Here is a 25,032-nt window from a genome sequence, read left to right on the forward strand (position 1 = left end):
TTCCATGACTTTAAGACAATTTGATTGTGTTTTGATTTGAATGTCCACTCCAATAAAGGAACGGCCTGTGCAGGAGATGTTCAGAGCCACAGAGGGAAAGAAAATGTTCTCCAGAGTGCGGGAACACAAGGGTCAAAGGACGGCTTATTGCAGATGTTGGTGGATCATCTCCAGAATCTGCTGAACATTCAACACAAATACTCACTGATTAGTTGAACCAAGGTCTGCTCTGTCACTGTTGACTCCACTTTGTGCATTTGCAGAAAATGTGCTCTCCCTCCTTCTTTTATCATGCACAATAATCCAAATGACAAAACAACCTATTGTTTGTTCTAACCTGCCGGCTCATCTCCTTGGGGAAGGAATGGCAATGGAAGCACTTTTTACTGCTTCCAAACACCCCTGATTGGATTGAGAGAGAAGGAGAGTGGGGGCAGTAAAAGTAGTTTGACACCCTCAAGGTCTAGCCAGCAATCTCCTCTCCACCCTAGCCCATAAAACTCTTAGAATCGCCTCCTAAAATCCCTCTCCTCTCTCCCCCCTCCCGCATGTCTTTGCTGGACTCTCATTTACGTTGCTTCAAATCGTGGACTCTTCTGCTGTCCCCTTAAACTATTTGTCGTTCGATAAGCATTGATTTCTGTGACTCCTCCTCATCTGAATGTCGCTTGGATCAGGCCTCGCCAACAGTATGTCTGTTTTTTTACGCTACCGCGCCTTGAAGCTCGAGCCCCACATCCAAGTCTCGGCTCGCAGCGACAACTTAAGAGGCTGGGACACGATCTCATTCTCCCTGGCTTTGCTGCACTAAAGTACTTTTTCATGTTCTCAGGAGTGTGGCGCTTGTTGACGCTAGAACACGTACGGCCACCTGGACTGGTGTGTTAATGTGGTCAGGACCTCTTGTGGCTCTTGTGCTCCCGCTCTTCTTCTCTCTCTCTCTTTTTTTTTTTTACAGTGTTTACGGAGTGATGAAGTCACAGTAGTGACATCTCTTTACTTTCCCTGTATTTGTGGCAGTGGTTGTCATACGTGAGCCCCAGAGCTTACATGAATGCATGCTTATACACTTTGTGCAGTCCACATCTTCTCCCTGTTGCACTCCCCCCTTACATAATGCAGAGACCTTCCTTTTATGGTAATTGGGCGTCCCGAATTGGCCGTATTTCTGAGGCACAGAGAGGGAACGATGGGACGACGTTCTTATGCTTCTGTGCTGGCACTGAAGCTATTAAAGAGCTGAGAGCTGGCAAGATGACACTGTTGTCATGTCTCTGCCATACCGACATGCCATTTGAAAGCACACATTGGGAAGGAGATGTGAACGCATGAAGGCCAACAACAGCAGCCATAACGGTGTCTGTAGTCTCTATTCATCCATAATCTCTTGGATATATTAAGTTGGGTTTTTCTTTTTCTTTCAGCATAGCAAAGTTACTTCTTTGTCTAATAATAAAGTGGGAAAGTTGTGGGAAAAGACGTCTTCATTTCAGTCTTATCTCTTACCCCTCCCTCCCCTATTAAGTAATGATCAACAGTCTGTTATGCTTGTCCTATGCAATCACGGGGTATCACTCGAGGATGAATGCTCTCCCCTTGGAGAAGAAAACAAAGCCTGGAAAATTAGCATTTTCTGACAGCCATTACTCATAGGGCTAATCCTGTCAAGGAATGTGTGGCTATCAATGCAGGCAAGGGGTCACCATGGCCGAGGCCTGCGCATTGGCTCTTATCAGGGAGGGTAAACACACCGGGGTCTGCATTAAATAAGTGTCACAGTCAGCGGGGGTGGAGCAGGCAAAGCCCCCCGCCAGTCTCCATGCTGATAATCCTTTTCAAAAACTGCACTGGTCAGACCCAGCTGTGGCCTGTTGCTCAGGTGTAAGAGACAAAGGGGGGAGGTGAGGGATCGTCCCTCATCAGAGGTGTCATTTATTTTTAGTTGAGTTTTTACATCAATGCAGATATTTTTTAAACAGTTTCTGCCCACCCGAGCAAATTTTGAAAAACTGATCCACACTGAGATGCTAAAATATTGCCCATCTGGAAGCACAGCTGATTTCCATCAATCAAAAAAAAAACAAAAAACAACCTCCTGAACACATCTCTCCATTTTTTTCCCCTCTCTTTGATATATCCAAGGCAGTTGCTTTTGTTTATGTCTTCTAATGTCCCAACTTGTGCTTCCGGTTTGCTCCCACGAGTGATTATTACTTCCACACGTTATGTAGCCTGTGCACCACCTTCTGACGACTATACATGTCCTAGTTTATTTCCTCCACACCAGGTAATGGAAACACGACTTAATTAACTTTTTTTTTTCGGTGAGTTTTTAAAACCTCTCTTCAGATTTGCTTAACAATGAAACACGACAGCCGAGAAGCTGCGAGGAGCTCAGACACTCGCAGGCTCCCAACTTTGTCGGGGTGTTCTAATCAGTGAGGAGACGCGTTTGATTCTATCATAGAGTATGTAGCCTTTGATTATATCGAAGTTGTGCTGGCAGCTTCAAAGTAAAAGAAAGAAATACACACAGGTGATTACAGCCTTGATCACATAACAGTCCCATGGGACTGGTAGTGAGTTTGTGACGAGCTGTGTTTGGAAGGTGGTGAATTGCTTCTATTGTTTCCATCCTAATGCAGCACTGGAAGGTATTTGCATCACGTGGCTTTTAAAGTCAAACTTCACGCTTTCATAGTTCTGCCGCAGCGCTTTTGGGGTTGAGTTGAACCTCGGGCCTGGCACAGCTGCACGTTTGCATGACAAGGAAGCGACAATGCTGCATGGAATGTTGCAGAGTAATAGCAGAGTAACATTTCACGGGAGACCTGACGCCACTCTGAGGCAAAGCAACTTCCTTTACTCCAGCTGTAAGTGAACCGGGAGAAAAGTGGGACTTACTATGACTGGGTGACTTTGCCACTTTTGTTTTTTTTTGATGTGGGCTGTGTGAACCGAGGCGCCTCTATGGGCAGCACTCGAGGAAAACTGTAATGGTGTTACTCTTGGTGTACAAGGTGGGAAACCTTGAATAATGTGAGATGAGAACAAGCCAGAGAGGCGAATCCGAGTCAGCCAGTGGGTCACCAGGAGGTGAGGCTGCCTTCTTCCCTGGGTTCAAGAAAAGTTCAGCAGCATAGCATTAGGCAAATTAGGGAGACAGGGGCTTGGGGAGAAAAAAAATCGGAGGGTAGAGACTGATGGGGGTCAAATTAGTTGGAAGGAGGAGCCCAAATAGAGAGTGAGAACTGAGGAGGAACTTCCAGGAGAAAGAGCAAGAAAGATGCTTTCTGTGGCAGCTCTCATTGTGTCCATGAACTGCGTGTAAAAATATGAAAGACTAATTACTGGGCTTATATAACGACATCGTGTCCTCAAATACATTCCTTTTTAAAGCCCCCGCCGCTCGGTTTTAGGGAGGGTGGCGGGCTCTCCCCTCACCGCTTCATGCAGTTCCAGTGTGCAGAGAGAGGGAGATCCATGGTGACGTCCCTGAAGGGGTTAAACGGAGGAGGAGCGACGCATGAAAGGCTCTGAGGGGAGGCAGAAAGGGGGGGAGGAGGAGGAGGAGGAGGGAAGAGCCCAGTGGAGGTGGAGCCAAAGTCCTCAGCTGCTGAGCCTTGTCACATTTCTGCAGGATATGATAGCCGCTCGGATCGCTGTGGGAATGATTTAGGCGTCTCTCTCGAAATTCTAACAAGGCGGTGCCGCATGTTTTGCACGGAGCTGGATGTCGGAGCTCGGGGTCTGAACGAGGGAAGCGACTGGTTGGTGCAGTGCACAGAAGGACGCCGGTTCATCCGCGGAGCTGACAGGAGTCCACCCACGGCGGGCGCGAACGGGACAACCGACCGTAACCCAAAGGACGAACTACAACTCCGCGGAATCTCCTCTGCGATTCGGACGCCTGCATCCACATCCACAGTTTCCGCGTGCTGCCGCCACGGACTAAGGAGATTTGCATTCTGTGTTCACTGGATTTTAATTCGTTTTTAACCTCTTCTTTGTCGTCTAAGATAGAGCCTCATATGTTGCTCCGTGTTTTTAGCGAGGCCGACAGAACCGACACATTCAGCTGAAGTTTTCTCCCTTTCGCTTTATTTATTGTGTCGTATTCCTACGCTGGACACAATGCAGACTGTTCTTTTAGATAATGTTTTCAAATTGAGCGAAGCCGATTAGGCTGTTCCGCGCACGCTGGTCTGTTTTTGTTTTCAGTCAGTGAAAATATGCCAAATGTTCAGATGTCCCCGCTGTGTCTGGATTTATCACTTTCCCCTCGATTTTGATGCCGTTTCCCCTCCGTTTGGCCCCCTCAGATTCTACCTCTGGTGGCGAGCAGAAACCCACACGGCTCGGCTGTTCCTGCGTGCGCTACGACACTTGTTTTTTTTTTAATATAATCTTTCCCCGTCGTCTCCCTGCTGCGTATGATGTACGAGAGTGTGGACGTTGTGGGACTGAATCCCAGCCCGAACCCCTTTTTAATGATGGATTACTACAACCAGAGCAGAGGATGCTTGATCCCGGAAAAAGGACTGGTGCCCGGAGCGCCCCATCCGTACAGCACGTCCATCAGAAACCAGCACTGGAACGGCTCCAATCACTGTAGGTGCCTCTCCAACTTTATCCCACTATTGTGGGAATTTAAAGTCTGTATGTTTGTATCTGTGATGTGGTATTTCTGTCACTTTACAGCTGCAGCTCAAATTGTCAGCCCCCCATCAACTACGTGAACATCATAATATGTGCCGAGCAGCGTTGCATGTTGTCACCATCAGCGAGGCTCCTTCCTGCAATCTATACACTTGACCCAGTTTCGTTCTCCCACATCTGTTTATGTCTCAGAACGCGCCTGAGTTATGTATATTTTCTCATCCCAGCTCGACCGATGCGCTGTGATCCAAGCCAACTTAATCTAAAGCTTTGGTATTCCTGAAATGTGCACTTTTAATACAATGTTTTGCAAGCCACGCCAGCGTTAATCAGCTCAAACGTCCCCGACAGTTATCCTTTGCTCATTTTGGTAATCTGAATAGCTGCACCCTCGGCCAGAGCTCCTGAGCAGCATCAGCAGCAGCCCAGACTCCACTTGGACACCTTTTTATTTGATGTTTCAGGCCTGACACCATCTTTGCACTTATTTTCAACCAGTGATTTGTGGTTTGCAGTGCAGGGTAACAAATTAAAGCGCAGTTTGCTCCCATGCATAGTGTTTAAGGCGCACACACACACGCACACACACCAACACAGGTCTTGCGTTAGAATGCAAATTCCTGCAAAACGCAATGTGAAACGAGTGTTTGTCAGCTCACGTGTCCAGAAGTAAGGATGGCAGGCAAGGTCTATAAATAACATCTGATTTTTTTTTTTTTTTTTTTTTACAGTGCTTTCATCAGGGAGACTGAGTTCAGATCAGTGATTTTTCTTCTCTTTGTGCGCGTGTTTGGTTTTTATATGGTGAGCAACCACCAGCAACTGCGGGGTGGGTAGGTAGGGGGGGGGGGGGGGGGCTTCTTTTTACTGATGCATCTGCTGCAATAAGAGAGAGTTTTATTGCAACAACAGAGTATGGCAGAGGCCTGTCCCATTCTTTACCTCCAATGGGGCTGCACCGCACGAAGCTCAGGCAGGCCTTTATAGAGGAGATGGTTCTGTTGTCTTTCACTGCAGTGGGAGCGTTAAAAAAAAAAAAAAAAGGCAGGAATCTCCACAGGCTCTTAAGGGCCAATTTCCTCCTCGTCTCAAGACTATAGAAACAAAGGGAAATTTCGACTGGATATTCTGACGTTTGGCAGCGATAACAAAAGCACCCAAAAACAGTTTTGTTTGCGTTTGTTGTCTTGTCTCCATCCCTCTCTGTCAATGCTTGCTTCTCCGAGTGAGATGAGATTAGAGGTTTTCTTCCTGACGCAAAGAGGCAAATATTCTTTTTAAAGCAGATATTCAGCAAGCTTGACGGTACATATTGAGCTGGTCAACTAAGCAGTTCTAGTGGCAGCATTGATTCAAACCATGTGAGCTCGTCTGAGGGAGACTGTGGGGGTTTGGCCCAGGAAAAGACCTCTGATCCCTCAACTCCACATTGTTTTGCTCAAAGGGGGAATTGCAGGAATAGTGTGTGTGTGTGTGTGTTTAAGGTGGGGGGTTGCATAGCTGCTCTTTGCCTTACTGCCTGAATGTAATAAAAAATTTAATGCACATCCGGGGGATGTTGATGGGGGACTGTAGAGAGGCACATCATCCGTTAGTGTCTTCACGTGGCTCGTAGGCTTATTGGATAATAGGGGTAGAAACTAAACAGAGTGAGATTTCTTCATTCTAGCTCCCGTTCTTAAGCAGGAATCCAAACCAACCAGGTTAAAAAAGCACACGACAATCCAAAAAAACATCGGGCTTCATATGTTCCTCTGCTGTTTTTCCCCCCTAAAAAAAAATATACAAAAATCACAGACTGCAGTCTCATGGTATGTTCCTCTGCACGTGTATTTAGAAATGAATAGCTGGTAGACTTTTTTTTTCTTCTTCTTCTTCTTCCTTTTTTTTTTTTACCCCTTCAGTGCTTTTTCTTTTTTTGGGCCTCTGTTTTTTCTGCCTCTCCACATTGGATCTAACTATTCATTATAGGCTTTATCGAGGAGCTCTCTGGCTCTAAAAGTGCACCCAGTGACATCTTCGCTGAAGTGAATCTGGCCTAAAATGGCCTTCTGGACCCATTAAGGGAGCTGGGCGTGAATCCAGATCTTAGGGATGCCTCATCCCTGATGTTATTAGTTCTTTAAAGATGCCTCCTCTTCAGCTGTTTGACTGTTCTCCTCCAGCGTCTGTCAGCACAGGTTTGCAGTCGCAGGCAGTGTGAGCAAGCTGCTTGTAATTTGGTTATATTCAGAGCACTGATTATGAGTGTCTGTGGTGAAAAGTCCCGAGCCTTGCAGATTAAATGCCCTTGATTTCTCACAGAGCGCCTGTCAGAATCCTTACAACAGTTTGGGGCTCATGCATGAAAGAATGTGCATGACCTTGTTCACATGACTGTCTCACACTTTAAAAAAAAAAAGGAAAAAAAAAGAAGAGGGGGTAGAAGCAAAGAGGGATTGCATCAGGGGCTCAAATGCCCAGCAGTCCATTGGCTGTTTGTTCTTTTTCTTTTTTTCTTTTTGTCTTTCTTCTCTGGCTGTCCACAGTATAAAGGAAAGCGATCACCAGGGATTTCCATACAGTGGAGACAAAGCAGAAGGGAAGATGAGCTTTAGCTAGTTTGCCTTCTGAAGTAAAGGGACGCAAAATGGGCTACATGAGCGATGTGTGTCTTGAGAGGCAAGTGACAGGCAGCTTAATCTGACTCATGTGGTATTTAAGCACGGAAGTCCTCTTGCCTTGCAGGAGATGAGGCCCATGAAAAAACAGATGGCGCTTTATTGTTTCTTGGTGCAATGGACTGTATGAGCAGGATGCATTTTCAGTGTTGTTGATGAGAGAGGTTGGTTGGAATTATGTGGCTTTCATGACAGAAAGTCTGAGGTTTCTGGTAAAACATTAACTTCTTTAGTTTTTTTGGCTTTCTCAGAAGCTGCAGGATCAGGTAGATCAGCACAAATGTCCCTGATGGTTAGTTCTGTCAGGCAGTGTGAAGACTGGAAGTGACGTTTTGGCATTAGCAGGGCATAAGAACCAAAACTGTCACTTCCTCTGTGCTCTTTAATGCAGATTTTATTTGGCTAGCGTGTCCTGAGAACTGGGAAAACGAGAACAACATAATATAAACAGAGTTCTGTCCATAAACAGAACTGGCCAGGATACTGTCAGTTTCTGAAAAGGGGGGGGGTAGCTTTCGTAAACGGTTGGATAAGAGTCATCAGCTATGGCAGAACATGAAGTACTAAATTTATTATATTCAACAATCCACCTGGGATTTCCCAGCAAAGCTACTTACAGCTTTAATATAGAGTACAGCTTGGGCCTTTGACATGATGCAGTAATGCAAATGTCAGGTCTTAAATAATCCTGAATGTCAGTTTTCAATTTTCAGTCTTTGTCAGTGTCAAGCCCTTAGCCCTTTCATAATCTACTGCATGCTTTTCTACATACATGCGCCTTAATTCTGTCATGGACTGGCTGTTTCAGTTCTCTTTCTCGAGCTTTGTTGATCCCAGCTTGATGGGACTGACTGAATAGATGGACAGCACTGAGGCAAGGTCCTATGTTCTCTCAGGGAAGGGAAGCATCAGGCAGAATCCTCATTGTGCCACGTCTGCCTGAAACCTCACAGCCAATGGCGACAGTGATTTAGTGGCCTGAAAGCCTGGAACGCCACGGTGTGTGTGTGTGTGTGTGTGTGTAAAAGAGAAGGAGAGATCAGTTTGTCCAAAGGAACACGCCTGCTTTCAGGTGAACATCAATAACACATTTTGTCATCAAGGTATGTTTGCAATGGCAAAAGGGTGAAATGAGTTCAACGGTGCCGCTGCCACTCTCCTGGGAACGGCCGCAGGGCAGCATTTCACAACCTGCCATCACTCGCTCCCAAAACAGCACCTTGCCACCAACCTTCAAAGCTGTTGCTTCCCTTTTTTAATGCAATTCATCGTTTACTAAATTGAGATGCCCCCAGAGCGGGATGTTCATCCAGCTGGAAGGTTAACAAGAGCAACAGACACATGTTTTCTGTTTTAGGGCCTGTTGTTTCAGTCACTTTTTAAGGTATAATGAATGGGTGTGGTCCGTCGCATTGAACATTGGCAGAGCAACTGGCTTTTCGACACGCACAAACAAATGCTGGAGCTGACTGGTAACTTTGATGTGCTCTTGGGGTTTAGCGTGCAGTATGTTGGAGTCATTTTGCATACATTAAAAGTTCAGTGTCATTTCTCTTTTCTCCGGACAGTTTTCTTTTTTCCCCCTTTTGTCCACACACGAACAGTCCGCTCATAATCACCGATGGGCCCCAGCTTGTTTGTAGAGAGAATTAGCCAGAGGCATCAGTCGGTGTACTGTACACCCGTTTGGCTTGACGCTAAATCCCCAAACAAGGGTTGGTGTACTTTGCAAAGCTCACTTTGATGAACAAAGCAGGGTAGACAGAAAAGATCCAGGCAATGTCATTGATTCATCAGGGCTTAAAGAAGGCAGCTGATTGCAGACATTGTGACAATAGGGTCGTAATCTCACTATCAATAATCCCCCCCCCCCTCCCTCTCGTCTGTCCTGCGGCGGCTAACGCACACATATACACACGTATACAAGCACAGACACATGGGTGGAGAGAAGATCAAAACTGTTCAGGTGAAAGGCAGGAGGGGAGGGAGAGGAGGGTCGGCCCTATAAAATATTCATAGCTTCTTCATTTAAATCAATTCATCTCTACAGGGGCAGTCAAGCATCAACTGTCAGAAATTGAGCTGGGCCTGTTGTAATCACTTCTTTACTTATTTCTACAGATGGCTTGTTCGCAATGGGCTCTGCATGGCTAGTTCACCGACACACTCTCCCATTCCTATCTCTCCAGCCCATCTCCATGTTTTATCCCCAGCCTCCCATAATGGAACACACTTAAATTCATCTGGGTATTGAACCGCGGACATTCATCACCCCAGAATTCATCTGCGCGGCATTTTCAGTCTCAAAGTGTCTCTTTTCTCCCACACACTTTCTCTACCTCTACCTCTGTTTCCATCTCCATGGTGGCATTTCTTCGCGTGGCACGCCAGAGCCTGGCTGTCGGTGTCACGATTAATCTTTAATGTTCCCCTGGCCTAATTTCCCCTCATATTTTACAAGATTTCTTTTTGCCCTCCATCCACCTTTTTTTTTTTCCCCAGCATCTGCTGTGTATAGAGTGATTACATCGTATGTTGCTTTGTTTCATCAGTTGCGGAGGCCCTCTGGCTGCCTCTGCCTCCCCTGTGCAGTTAACCATCTTCTCAGGCCACTCGCTCTAGGCCAAAGCACAGGACTGTTGTTTCCACCAACACACTTATTCCTGAGTCCCCCTCTGGGGATCTGTGTTAACGTCACATGGATGACAACTGTGCACACCTCAAGTAGCTCACACACACACTCACACACAACACGCATCACAGTGGAATGCCCTCCTATTTTGAGAATGGGACAGCCAAGAAAATAGGGTAGAGGTTAGTGTGCTAAAAATACAAGAGGCTGGCAGTTCTGCTGGGGCAAAAAATAGCACTGTGTTGCTGCCGTCTCAGTCAGTTTTGTTAATGGAGGAGCAGGGGAGAATGCTCCGCTCATGTTTGTGTTTAATGCATGAAACACGTTCTGAAAAGAGGTCTGAATCACTCAGACTTAACCCTATTTATTTTCCGCGCACAAAAGCAAAGGCCCCTCAGCGAGAGCCGTGCTTTTAACAAGCTAGCAGCCCATCTCCAAAGATAGAGAAAAAGATCCTCGACGTGTCGGATGATCTCATAAGGGAAGCCTATCTTTCTGAGCTACTATAATACCTGATGGGCGTGTGGGTGTTTTTTTTTTTTTATTATTTCTTTTTAGCAGACCCCAAGGACACATACAAAGAGAAGAAGGCTAAACTTTTTGTCTTGATTTATGGAAGCGTGTTTCTCAAGTAACATTGGATATCCATATTGTGTATCGCCTGTTCATATCGTCCAGGTCCAGCCCTGCTCAGCTAGACTCAGTCTGGTCCCACTTGGTGACACAGCAACCAGGACAGTCTGCACAGCCACTCTTGTCTCTTTCCCACAGTCCCTCTGAATCATTTCATATTCATTATGTGTTTGGTTGCAGCCTGGCCTCTGACATTTGACTCTCAAAGACCCACCTGGGACTGGAATGAAATAGACTGCCAACAGTGTGGTGGAGGTGAGAAGGAAGAGTGTAGTGGTAGATGGTGATGGATAGCGCAGCATGTTCGACTGAAGGAGGCTGACAGGCTCAGGTTACGCTTGTTGCCTGTTTGTGAGATGTTTTGTGGATCGAGTTAACTGACAAACGTCCTGTGGCTGAGCAGCTTCAAACGGTTAAAAGATGCGATTGGGAAAAGACGGAAACAACTGGATTTTGTTTTGTATGAATGGAACCGCTTTGTGTTAAAAGGGATGCGCTGATATCAAGCAGGCCTTTCTTTTCATATAGACATGTTGTACAACCCTGTTTGTGACTTGTGGTGTCTTGTAGGGACCATTATTAGTTAAATACTGAGAGGGAGATATAGTCACTTAGAGGATATCAGACTAATTAAGTTGTCCTGTCAGATGTTCAAGAGCTCTCATTGTTCAGGGAGAAATGAATTCGTCACAAACCTCTTTGCTGCTTTGCCCTGGTGCAGGGCTCAGTAGATAACCTCCTGCTTTTCTGATATTCATACCCAGAGACAGAGCATTTGGAAAGAAACCAAGATAAAGCCCTCAGCATGGCATTAGTCTTCCCGTTTGGACTAAACTAGATACAGAGACGTCTTTTGTCTGATTCGTTTTCCAAGTCATCTTTTTCAAAAGCCCTGTCGACCTGGATGTTCCTTCAGTTTGGGAAGAGGGTCGTCGGATGCAGCAGAGCACAGGGAGCTCATTCTGTTGTTCCGTTAGATTTTTAACAGGAAGCTGAAAGGGGCTTTTTTTTTTTTTAAAATAGTTGTATGAAAATATGAGAGAAAGGTAAGAGAGCTTTTTGTTTTAGTCCGTTTTAGGGTTGATTTGTCTAATATGGGATGGAAACAGTTTTTTCCAAATAAGTTCTGAGGAAGAAACAATTTAGCTCATATGGCTGATCACATCAGTTCTCAACTGTTTCCACTTCAGGGGAAGAAGCTTGGCCAGCACTGTCTTACGGTTTTTCATTTTTCTTTTAATATGGCCAAGGCATTAAGTGGTATTCAGTCCTTCTTTAAGGTTTTCTTTGGAGTTGGATGTCACTGGTACAGTGGTATGGGCTCCTCGCCCATATTTTCACCATCTGATGAGATCACCTGGATTATTTGCTCCTCTCTTGGTAAGGCAAACGTGCGTAATTAACATTTTATTTTAAACCGTTAAAAAATGTCATTCAGTAAGTGGCAACTTGTGCTTTTGCTTAGTTTTCAAAGTTAACAGTCCTTGGTTTATAATATTAGGATATGAGGACATATTTGTGGCTCAGAGGAATTCTCCCTGTTTGTGGAGAAGGAATCAGAAGAGTATTAGCTCTGTGATAAATAGGCTTTCCTCTCCTCACTGTCTCTTCTCCAACCGTGGAGCTGACTAATGGAAAATGTGACAACAGTTTGAACCAGCCTCGTCAAGTGGCACAGCGTGGCGCTACTATCTCCTTTGCTCGTAGCGTTCAGCGGCACCGCCACGCCGGGACACCCAGCTTTGCCCTCGCGCCATACGTGGGAAACCTTTGCACAGCACTGCTGCCACTGTAGCAGTTCCACAATAGAGCTGGATTATTGTGTCTGGGCTGTCAGCACCTCTCAGCTGAAAGAAAATGAGAGGGAGGTTAGGAGAGAGAAAGCGAGGTAGAGAGATCTCAGGCACGGGAAAGGGAAGGGAGGGCTCCGGGAGGGCTGGCATTTTCAAACAGTAATCTCTGTGGAGGCTTTCAGGGGGTTTAATGTCATTTTTGGCCTCTGGATTTTTGCCCTTTTCTCCTTTTGAACAAAAAAGCAGCTGAGAGCGGATGGGGAGGGAAAAGAATGAGGAAATAAGAAAAGGGATACAACAGAGACAGAGTGAGAGCCTCGGCTCAATGACTGATATTATTTGTGTCCTAGTGCGACTGATGGGGACTTGGCATGCATCCAGTAGCTGCCAACAGGCCAGTGATGGTGAATTGAGTCTAGTACACAATGACCTATATCTCCATCCTGTTTAACACATTACAGTGTCACTCTTCATGTTGCACGTCTTTTATTTTGAACGTTTTTGGGTTTCATCAAGCCCCATTTTTTTTCTAACTTGCGCTAATTTACCTGTAAAGATATTCACATATTCAGGAATATAAATTACAAGCCCAGAAAAAAGGGCCAAGTCATGTTTTTTTTACCAAGTTTTTCAAGTACAGTCTTTTCAAGTATAGAGCGGCAACACCAACTTTTGCTCTCTGGTGTGAATTATAGATCGGACCTAATGCAGCGATTAGTCACCCACACACGTGTCTCTCTTATGCTTTGCTGTCCAGCTTATTTCCCTTTTGCGGGCATTGCTGGCTGCCCATGAAAGTCTGGCATACAGTGCAGTTCCCTGTCCTTGCTACCCAGGCTTGTCCTCCTTACACTGACCACCTCTAATGAACCTCCAAAGCGACATGCATCCTGAGGCTGGCAAGTGGGGAAAAAAAAAACACAAACTCTGCTCTCGCACATATGCTAGCTAAAGCCTTTCATGTCAGTAATCCCCCGCACTGGGAAGAGCTGCATGGGAATCCTGGTCAGCTGACTTTAAAGGGAGAAGAAGGGAAGGAGGAGCTATTGCAAGGTTGAAGTCTAAGCTCCCCTTCCGTAAAGCCTGCTGGGATTCTCCATGGGCTTGACATAACCAACCTCACCTGCCCTCACTGCGCAGCGGGAAGCTCCATCACCGCCTTCCCCTGAGCTGGCCTACTTTGGACTGTTTGATCTCATTGTGGAAGATGCAAGCTTGCCCGCTGCCTGGCAGGCAGAGAGAATTCCTTGATGCTGGGGGTTGGTGAGGTGGAGCAGTCTTCAGTGGAGAGGCTTAATAACTGTATTAACATCGGTGGCTCCCAGAGGACGCACGCCTACACGCCTCTCACTTTTAATGCTCTGGCCTAATTTTCTCCCTTCGCCTCCTCTCTTTTCAGCTCATTTTTTTCAGTTGATTTAGAAATCAAGACGTATTAAAGTAAACACGATTTCTCTCTGTCCACCCTCCCCATCTTCTTTGTACAAGTGTTTCATTTGTTCCTCAATTTCTCTCTGTGCTCCTTTTGATTTACACTCTTGGCACATCCAATAATTCCTGTGGTAATCCACTTCCTGTAACTCTTCATGTCTTCATTATTTCCTCCATTTTTTTTTTCCTGCAGCTGATTCTTCTTTCTGATTTGCATTATTGCTTTTGTTGCTCTCAATGTTCCACTCATCGATCGGATAACTTTTCCCTCGAGATTTTTAATATTACATTCAACTTTGACATGAAAGAACTATACTCTTTCCCCGCCTCTGTTTGCCGCCTTTCATGACAGTTCCCCATATCCTCTGAATTATATATCGGAAAGGGCTGAATAATTGATTGGCCTCACTTAGTTTAATGGACAGAGTTAACTCTGAGCTGTGTGCGTTCCTGTTGCAGCGCAATAACTATGAGAAATATCTGGGTTGCAGAAACTTAAGGACCCCTTCACCCCGAGGGTCATAATGAGGCCCAGGACACAGGCCAGATAGAGATAGCAGCCAGAAACGGCCAGCTGGCTAAAGGTTTATTGGAGGGAGGAAGGAAAGAAAGAGAGCAGGAGGGAGAGGTGGAAGCATTCACTCAAAGCTCACCTGAAGGCTCGCTCCTGGTTACTTTCACTCAGTGTCTTTGACAGTCATGCTCACTGTCTTTGCCACACACACAAACCAATAGAAAGAGGAGGCATGCTCGAATCTACTCTTAGATCCATATTCTGGTTCGTTTGTTCACTTTTAAAGAAACACTGCATTTGAAATTCCCTATAATAATTCACTGTTCTCACTATGCTGATGTTTTTTACAAATGGTGCATTTGTATGGAATTTGTTGACTCCTTTCAAGCACAAACTTTAGGTCCAATGCATATTTAAAGCTTAGTATTGTTGCGTTAACCATACAAATTCATGGAAACTGGAACAGTAATCTTAAGCAACTGGCTAATCAACATTATTAAGGGAATAAACTGTGATAAATGACATCCACAGAAGAAGCAATAACGTGGAGGCGTTTTTATTTCCAGGCGACCATGTCCACAATAAAACTGACAAATCTATTCTAAATATCACATGAATTTTAATTTGTTTTTTTATTTTTTATATGCTAAAGGCCCCCTTTCTCTCTCCTTTTTTTGAACGGAAAGATCAACATTGTCTCACTAAGACCAGTCCACTGACTGGTGAGCGGCCATATCGCAGGAAATAGTGTGTTTTGTGTATGCGTTGTGATCAAATGGCTCCCCCCAGGCTACAGTGAAAGGTCAGGGATCCATGCAGGAAATTAGTGTCTGCAGAGGCACAGACAGAGAGCACACACACACACACACACACACACACACACACACACACACACACACACACACACACACAGGGTAAAAGCACGACACTTACCCGGGGAAGCTAAACATGTCCTTCATTAAATTCTAGTAACATCCCACTGCTCTCCCCTGATGACTGCCTGCTCTCATCAGCCATTTGTCCTAAACACACAGCAAACTTATGCTCCCTATAGACGAGTGCCTCCATTATTTTTACATTATTTCTCTTATTTTCTTTTTTCATTTGCACTGACTCAAAAGACAAATGATTCTGCCTCTTTCCGCCCACTCGTTCATCCCTCGCTCTGCCCAAATCTTCCACTAAGGAGCCCCCCGATACTACAGATCAGACATTTGAATCCAATTTGTGTCATCACTCATGGTTAGGAGGGATGAGCATGAAAGGAGTGGCTGGCTTAGGAGTGCTAAGGATAAGGTATTTATAGCGTGCATTGTGTTCTCTTTGTAGATTTACTCACCTTAATTTATCCTAAAAAGAACTAGTCAGTCAAACTCCAACTAATGCGTTTGGGTGAAAGCTTTTTGTATTACCGATGCCTATATACCTTATTTTCATGTGCGTCTTGCCATTTTGAATAATTCGGCCATCTCCCGGAGGTGTTTAGACCATTAACCCCTGTGCTGACATGGTAACCCCCCCCCCCAGAGCATCATCGGGACCTTTAACAGACCAGTGACAGAATAACGGCACACCTGCTTCATCTTCTTGTCCACGCCTTTGCAAATACCTCCTTTCTACATCCGCAGTTCTACCCTTTCAGTTCACCCTCATTTATGAAGGGAACTGTTGTCATTATGTTTCTCATGTACAGCCGCGGAATGCACATTAACCTGCTGAGGCTTGAAGGCCGAGTTAAATTACAAGCAAGTTTAACAGTTGGCTCTAACTCATGTTGACAAGCACATGCAATGACGAACCCAGAGTTTGAGGATTTTTAAAGGAAACAACCCGGTGAGAGGCCACATTATTTAGCATCACTGAGCACATGGTCTCATCCAGCCGAGTCACGCACATGCTGCACTCCCGACCTCACCCCCACTTCCACTGTCACGCTCCCACTCTGAAGTTGAGAAGATCAAACCCTCGTAATCTATTCCCCCTTGATTGACTATTGTGTTATCCACTGAGAGGGGTAGAGGAGGAGGAGGAAGGGAGAACATGGGTTGAGAAAGGCGGTTTAACATGACAAAGCCTGTCCCCGGTGAGCCTCTCTTTTCTCCCCAGGTCCTCATGAGTCTCTTCTCTTTCTTCCCTCTCTCTTTATCCCTTGTACCCTCCTTTTTTCTTTCTTTCTTTCTTTTTTCTTTTTTTTTTTTTTTTTAGGGATTTCCACCTCCTCCTGGTCCTTGCAAGTCCACTTTAACCCTCAAATGCAAATAGCCCTTTACCCCCTCCATATTTATGACCCTTCTTCCTCCATCGTTGAATATGCGCTTAAATCCGGAGAGCCTTGAATGCTGCCAGTCACATTGGATTAGTGAGTGTCAATGGGCAGATAACCTCTCAGTTAGAGTGAGTGAAGAGCTAACACTCGAGCATAAGCATTCATGACAGTCCTTTGGCCTCCAAACACTGAGAGGCACTGTGTGTGGCACTCAGCCCAATAAAGATGAATGGGGTCTGGTTAATGTGTATAGGTGTAATTTCAGTGCAGGCAGACACACTTGTGTATGAGGCGGACTTTCCAGCCCTCCTTTCCAAGGGATTGTTTTGGGTTTTTTTTTATGCTGAGAGCAGAAATGTGTTTATGATCTCCTCACTAATTCAAATAATCTGTTCCAAATATTACGTTTTTTTCTTAGACTTACTGTTCTCACAGCCTGTCTTCGCATGTTCGCAACTCTTATTTCTTTCCCAGCACCCGTTTCTTCATCATTACTTCTAAACCCCCCCACCCCCCCCACCCCGCAAAATCCATATTACAGGTTTTGATTTAAGTCGTAATTCTAAGCTCATTTGGTTGTTGTGGTGAAGTTTCCTTGGAATCCGAGTCATCCAGATGAGTAAACGTTAACCTTTAAGGCTTCTTGATTGGCCACACAGTGGGACTCTAGTTTGGGTGGCCCAACTTTAGCACTGCTTTGGCTCTGCTGGTATGCAAGAAGGAAAGCAAGCACACAATCACCCACTCGGGCACAATCTTACTGCGCGGTTGAGGCTTAATGTATTAGAAAGCTATTTTCACAGTCAGAGCAGTGAACAATTGGTAAAACTCTGTGCTTTTACTCGTGCGTGTGTTCCTGTTATGCCTCACCGATGACCTTGATCTTGAATTATGCGTCATTAAATATCACAGCTGGAAGACACTCCAGGAAGGCTGTATTATTTAATCGTTGACAAAGGGAGGTTACTCTTTAGTTACACCGGAGCAAACATGCCAGCGTGCACGGCTTTTATTTTAGCTTCCTTTGTCATGTTTGTCTTGTACGTCACGGATCCTCTCCTTGTCCTGTTGCTCGTCTCCTCTTTCTCCTCAGATGCACTTTCATTCTCTCTGTCAGAACCTGTCCCTCATGCCGTCTAATGAAGCTCGGTCAGGATACTGAGCTTGTATGCAACTGATCGGCTACTGTAAATAACTGTGTTCAGTAGCCGATCCACTGCCAGCTAACATTCCCTGTACCATTATGAGGAGTAACTGCTGAAAAGTCTTGCTAATGACAGGCCCACGCCCTGCTGACAACCCAGCCTTTGCTCAGAATGCCGATATCTTTTCATTCTCATGCACAGTCGTACACCGAGTATCGTGCATTCATGGAGTGTTACAGGCTGTTCAAACACACTTGCGTGCCTGAACTCATCCTGGCATTCTCTGGCCGATAAGAGCTGACTTTTGCCCTCTATGCCCGCCATTATGTCCCACCCCATCAACTGATGCCAGATATCTCAGGTCACCCTGGGGCATGTGCCAACTCGTATAGTCCGACTGTCACTCAGCATGCATTGACAGCTGCTGGGTAGAGGTGCACTTTCTAACTCGTGGTTGCAAAAAGTGTTGGTGCCAGGGATCTAGTGCTTCTCTCCAGCAAGATAGATTTCTTTGAATGCACATGGTGTCGACTGGACTTCTGAAGTGTATTTGTGTTGCCGCTGTCCTGTAGTTTGTCAGGAGTCTCATAATTAATTGTTCCAAGTCTGACGTGTGGCAGCAGCAGCCCACAGCAGCTACTACGGTTAACACAAAGTCTTTCCTCAAAGTCTAGTCACCTTTGCCATCTGCTCAATCACTCGCTGCCCCTCCCCCTCCATCCACACCCTCCAGTATGTCCACACATGTTCTCAGTTCTGTCTCCATTTGCCGGCAAGCACTGATAGCAAAACCTGGTGTGTTGTTATTTCAGAGGCCTGGCAGCACAGAGGGAGAGGTTGTCTCGGGCCCCTTGGAGAAGGACTCAGGAACACGGCGGGGGCTGCTGTGCTGATTTTTAAAAAAGAAAAAAGAAAAAAAAAAACAGGCCGAGCCTTGACAAGAACATGCTGCTGTTCACCACACACACAGGCGCTCGCACACATAGAAAACATATGAAAAAGCACACACTCCACCAGGTTCACGCTAGTTTGTACATTTGTGTTTGTTGTGTTCCTTCGTAGCAGAAAAAAATGCATGTCATATACGCAGTATCTGCGTGTGCACACCCCCCACCTCATGTCAGCCAGATGTAAAGATGCCATAAATTACTAATGCTAAGTACAACCCGGTGTTTTCCCCACTACTGGTCCAACACAAACACCTCCATTTCCTGGTGCTGAGGACGGATCGTCACAACAGGCAAGAACGACTCCTTGCTCTGCACCGCCTTGCCCTTCGGCCTCTGCTCGGGCCCTCATTTATCACTCACAAATGTGTGTTTTTCTTGCTGTAACGCTCTAGATGAGGTAGTTACTTGGCCTCAATTTGGAGAGCTATCCATCAAAATGTAGATCTCGGAGTCGGTCTCGGCTACAAATGCGGTGCACAATTCAAACTCAAGCTGTCACATCAATTTCTGCACTGTCTGCTATGTTTTAATATCCACAGTGTTTGCAAAACAACAGCCTGACGTTTCTCTGAAACGTGGACCACGGCAAACTGTCCAAGATGAAAGTGATGTGTTGTTTATTGCGGGAAATTATACTGGCATCAGGCTAAACTCAAGTTGGATCCAAGCTCTTCCTGCTGCACTCCAAGAGCACCGTGGCAACAGATCTGAAAGTGAAAAAAAATACATCGGAACAGATGTATGTACATAAATCATCCCAGATCGTAGTTATCAATTCGATGGTGTGCAGCAAAGCAAAACTGTTCCCTGGATAGAAGTAGGAAGGGAGAGGGCTGGACTCAGTAAGGGGCACAGGTGGGAAAAGGGGGAGATGAAGGTTGAAAGAGGCAAGAGAGGAGGATTTGGTTACAGTGAATATAAGAGGCATGAGGCATGCTGTCTGCTCTCCTGCCCCATGTTAACCTCCCCTGGCTCTCCTTTCTCTACTTGTGTGTGTGAGTGTGTGTTTTCACTTATGCCTGCCCGCCCTGCCATTAAATTCCTCCCTCTCTCGCGTCTAATAACTGTTCACACTCCGTGTTTGAACACAAACACGACCCAATGGTACTCTCCTTACAGCTGTCAGTCTGTGCGTGCCTGCTAGCATGTGATCGCGCACGCCCGCCCTCAGCCCGGCTCATATTCAGATGACATGCGTGGCTTTGCTGTCAGTAATCAGTGTGAGGGCAGAGAATGGAACCCAGTCCATTTTCAGCAGAGAGCTGTTATGACTCTTTGTTAGAGAATGGCAGGATTTCCCTGTAAGCAAGGAAATAGTGCCATTTCCCCTCTCAGTAATTGAAGAGTGCTGACAAAGCATTCCACATACACATGTGTGTATTATTTTCCCGAATGCTTATCCACGTTCCTGCATGGAAACCAAAAATAAACTCTGGGTATTTACCTTCAAGTCAAGCACAAAACATGAGCAACGCTCTGCTCACTTGTTCGTTTGATTAATTTCACATTAAAGCTTTTACATCGCTGCAGATCATTTTTATGGACACTCACGATAGTTGTGCAAGGGGGGTTTCTATCCCCGGGGTTTCTTCATTAGAATTCCCACTTCATTATTTTTGGCAGACCTCAAAGCTAGCCTTAATGGAGCAAGCTGTGACTTGGTGGTCTCCTCTGTCTGATGTCTCTTCTTCTGCACATTCAGTGCATGGAGAGACAAATGAATCTCTCTGTGTTCCTTCATGTACTTAACAAATGGTGAGCATGTGTGTGTCCTGTTAACCCAATGGAACCCCGAGAGCACAATGGTCCGCGGCTGAGTAGGATTCAACAAAGTGGAAGACCCTTTCCCCCCCCTCATCCCTTTGGCCTCCATTTTCTCCAGTTCTTTTTACCACAGTCCAGCCTGCCAGCCTGCTAATGTAGTTAGCTTCCCTCTAATGATGGTGAAATCTCATTAATATGCTTCACAACCGAGCCCAGTAACCAGTGGGGATGACGGTAATCAAATCTCAGAGGACTAACCTAGGGCTGAACCTCAAGAACTGCTCAGTTGCTCTGGTCCGAGACAGCCCAATGTCTGGAGGCTTGATAATAGCCAGTAGGCTTGTGTGTGTGTGCATGTGTGTGTGTTTGTGGTCTGGTTGCCTTTGAAGTGCTGATGTTTGCCAGGCTATCTTATGTCAGTGTTACAGCTGAGGGCAGTTCATCATCGTAATAGATTTCATTTCAGTCTTGTGCATATTTGTCCATTTAAGTCTGGTCCTGTGGTAAATGCTCACGGAGGAAGTGGCGGCGACGGCTCAGCTTCGCTCTAAGTGCACTTGAGGCTCATGATGTATGCAAAGTGAATTTGAAGAGTGGCATTACAGACCACTCACACTTGAACTTAATTAAATCACCAATGCGTTGGCTCTGAGTTTGAGAACACCTCAGTACATTAAGCTATTAGGGCCTGAGGGGGCAGCTTACAGGCATAAGTAGACATTGTTTTTAATTCTTGTCTGGGAATCTAGGTAGAGAGCTAAATAAGTTGTGTCTGGGGACTTTGACTTGTATTCTTTTAGAATTGGTTTTCTGATTGGTGCATTCTTCATTTCTGGCCGAAAAGATGTTGAAAGTATGATTAATAGCCACAAAAGTATAACGTGATATTTAAAGAATTTTCGGGGTGCTGTGTTAGCCAAACACAGGTGTTCATACTTTGAGATATAATCAGAGATCAGTTAAAGCTTGGTTGACCTTTGCCATTTAAACACAGTGAAGTGTCACATTTGTTTTTACTGGTTACGCCTGATCTTCTGAGCTGTTTATTCCCTGCTGCTTGGACTGGTCTGACAGCATACCAGACTGCACACTTTAATTCATCTTAATGTCTGATTAATGCTTTGCGTTTCACCTCCCCGCCAAACTACAATAGGTGTCTTATCAGCATCTCCTCCCGGTCTCCCACTTAAACACTTTTCAGCGTTGCTGGTTCCTGAGTCTGCATGCCTGAATGTTATTCTCCATTCATTGCGGCTCAGTATTGGATAAAGGAATGATATTCTAACTGTACATGAAGTATTGGTTACTGCGGTGACTTTGCCGGCTCTTTAGGGGCTCTGGTCTGGAAACCGTGCCAGGCACATTTCCAGTGCTGAAATGTTGCAAGAGTGTGGAGGGAAACTCTCCAAGCAAGAGTGAGTCAGTCTTTCCAGTGTTTGTGCATTTTCTTTTTTCTTTTTTTTTTTCTTCTATTAATTTTTTTGGGTGAATCACACAATAGGCAGGCTTGTATGATGGTTGGTGTTGATCAGAGCTTGGACGCAGGCTAGTGTTGAATAATGCCTGGGTGAGGGCTGCTAAGTAGCTCTGTCCTCTCTGCTGAGCCTCTCTGCCTGTGTGTCTTTCTGTCCACAGGCCGGCCATTGTTTTGCTCCATGCCTCAACTTGACAAGGCTCCAGAAGCCAGCCATTGTATTTAATTACAGGTCGCCAGCCCCCTCACAGACTCTTGTCCTTGTGTCCTAGATTTCCATGGGTGCTCTCATTAAGAGTGTACATTCTGTGTGTGTGTGCATCCGCGTGTTTGTGTTCAACTGATGTAGCATTTTTAATGGCCGTGTGAAAGCCTATAGCTTGTTCAGAGTTTGGTATAGATGCCATTTTTGCATATGTGTGGAAAACATCTGTCTTTCATTCTCCTTTCTTTTTCTGTTTTTTTTTTCTTTCTCTTTTTCAATACAGCAGTTTACATGGCTAAAAAGGTCTGTGGTTATCCTAATAACGCAGCCAGCGCCGCAATCAGTCCACATCAAGAGAGGCAGAAGAGTGCAGAGAACGGAGTGTTTTTTTTGCTAATGAGAAAATATGCCATGTTATGTAAGGACTGCTCTGTTTAAGCTTAATTTGCTTGACATGAGTGTCGTGACTGCATCGCCCTGTGGCACGGACAACAATAGCTCATAACGACAACAGTATAATGGCAATAAGCAGCAAAGCTTCTCTCCTGGCCCAAAATCTGCCCTTTTTCTCACATTTACTTGGACTGAATCCTTACCTCCTTTGCACAAAAACCACCTCTCGTTTCGCCTCACAAGCGTTTTTATTCTCTATCTTCGTCCTTTCCCCACCATTTACTCCAAGCTGTATTCTCCTATGAAGACACTGATTACCACTTATGTGCCACCCTCGTAACTCCACCTTTCACCCCTGAAATCATACTGACCACTTCAAATGGTGAGCTCGTGAGCTTGTTGCAGGTGTGAAAGTGGCCCAAGACGTCTGGGTTTCGTTGGGGACGTGTTTTGGCCCGATGGAGTGTCACCGTTACATGTTGCAATACGAGCTTTGTTGCTGTTTAGCTTAACTGTCCCAGACACCTGAAACCCTCTCGGACGTGGCAGACCGTAGACCTTTTGAAAATAAAAGGACACAAGAACCGTAGTCATGGTCAACAGTTATTGTGTCCTTTTATGTTTTCCAGGAATCCTTGTGTTAACGTGATGATCGGGTTGGTTTTTGTTTTGGTCTTTCTGAATGTAATCTTCATCTGCATCTTTGTTCATCTGCTACAAGTAAATGGAGACAGGGAAGCAGACTTGCACACATTTACTTGCACACATTTACTCGAAAAAGATAGTATAGGTCATATAGATGACATATTTAAATATACATATTACACATACGTCAGCCTCTGGGTTCACGTAATCCATACCTCAGTCATACAAGGACTGTTTAACCACATGGAAAAAAATAAAAAAATAAGGAGCTTCATGTTGTATTTGAATTATTTTGTTCAGATGGGAAAAGAAGTGTCTCGTGGATCTTCTAACGTTGTGTTCTCTACCTTTGGGAGTGAGATTGATTACGGTAACACCGGCATATCCTTGTGACAGCTGTAGATGCTGCTGATCATTTCCTTTTTCTTACGCCATTATTTTTCATTAAAACAGCATCTGGTGCACTCCCCACCCCCCATCCACACAAATAATCAAATCTGCCATCACAGGAAAGTCCCACCTTATTCAAAGCCCTATATGCGTACCTATAGCTGTACCTGGCTGTGAGACTAATTGGTACTATGTGAGCTGTATGTATCAGTGTTGACTTTTATCTGTAGAAGTTTTGCACTGGTTTGCCCTCTAGCTTTGGATCAAACTCCTCAATAGGTGGGCCAGGAAAAATCTACAAATGCAGGATATGCTGATGTATCGTGCTTTATCTGGCAGGTTTCCTGTGCATTTCTTCAGCTTGAGCAAAACCCAGTTTCTATTTGAGGAATTTAAAGTTGCTTGTCATCTAGTGTACAACCATCTCTGTTTGCTTCACGTGCCTCTAATTGAATTTCAGAAATGGGAAAGAAGTCTTCAGTGTCTGTGGAGACCAGCCAAGTTTTGCTCTTTTGACATCAATCTAGTTATTAGTCATCTTTCATTCCTCTATTTGTTTTTGCATCCAACTCTCACCCGTGCTATCCCCCAGACGCCCGCCTCTTTAGGTCGGTCTCCAGCAATTCTTTGCTGTTTTGTATTTTGTGTAAATGCTAGGATTATACAAGTACAAAATCTAAACTTAACTGCGTAGATAAATTGGAGATATTTTTAAACCACCCATGAAATTTTAATAGGGTCATTTAAGAAGTCCAGAATTCCCCTTTACTCTCCAGATTCCTGCAAGCTCATAGTCAACATTTGCCAATAGGGATTAAGAACTTATCCAGCTAAGGGGTGAAGGTCTGTGCTGTGATTGTTTTTACAATTGATTTAAGAGCTGGGTTTTGTAACATACATGATACTGAGGTCAAAGTCTAAGACCTATTACGTTAATGCAGTTTGCGTCCCCATAATCCATGCACATATGTTGTTTGCTTGGTCATTCTAACCTTTTGCTGGGTGAAGGTGAAGTTTATTTCACCCCCTGCTTGCTGATGTGATGTTAAGGTTGTGGAGGGAAAAATAGGTTTATGCTAAATGTGATTGGAGAACTTGCCTTCTGGAGTATTTTGAAGCACTTACACGATTGACACAGGTTTGAAAAATAAGGCAGAACTCTTGTATCAGGAGAAAACTTTGATACCTACGCAGCCCCTTGCTGTGGCACCCATACTCGCAAACGCATTTGTTCACCTACAAATAATAATAATACTGAATGGCTGGATTTATTGGTGCTGTTATGAACTCTGTGTGTTGTTTGAAGACATGTTATGGGATCAGGAAGTTGTCCTCGCATTTCTAGCTGTTTTTCTTTCCCCCCCAACACATAATTAGTTTCTTTTCTGGTTTATTGGATGCATTTGAGTGCCTTTCTGTCTGCTGTGAGTGGTATAACATCAGAGTGCACGTGTGCGCTCATGACATTGTATATTTAT

General features: G+C 45.1%; 1 protein-coding gene across 5 annotated transcripts in view; it reads left to right on the forward strand.

Moving 5' to 3' along the window:
• The window catches only part of raraa (retinoic acid receptor, alpha a), a 125,290-nt gene that overhangs the window by 86,713 nt on the left and 13,545 nt on the right, over window positions 1-25,032 (forward strand). Inside the window, exon 1 of one of the 5 annotated variants that reach the window (XM_072372950.1) lies at window positions 3,621-4,611. The exons of 3 other annotated variants lie outside the window; for them this stretch is intronic. In XM_072372950.1, coding sequence (XP_072229051.1) covers window positions 4,434-4,611 — 178 coding nt within the window. In that variant the 5' untranslated portion in view covers window positions 3,621-4,433. Of the gene's footprint in view, window positions 1-3,620; window positions 4,612-25,032 lie in introns of those variants that run through there. One more of the 5 variants, XM_072372954.1, reaches the window with a different exon arrangement.

Source organism: Leuresthes tenuis, unplaced genomic scaffold, assembly GCF_036924035.1.
Source record: "Leuresthes tenuis unplaced genomic scaffold, fLeuTen1.0.hap1 SCAF_20, whole genome shotgun sequence".
NCBI classification, from domain to species: Eukaryota; Metazoa; Chordata; class Actinopteri; order Atheriniformes; family Atherinopsidae; genus Leuresthes; species Leuresthes tenuis.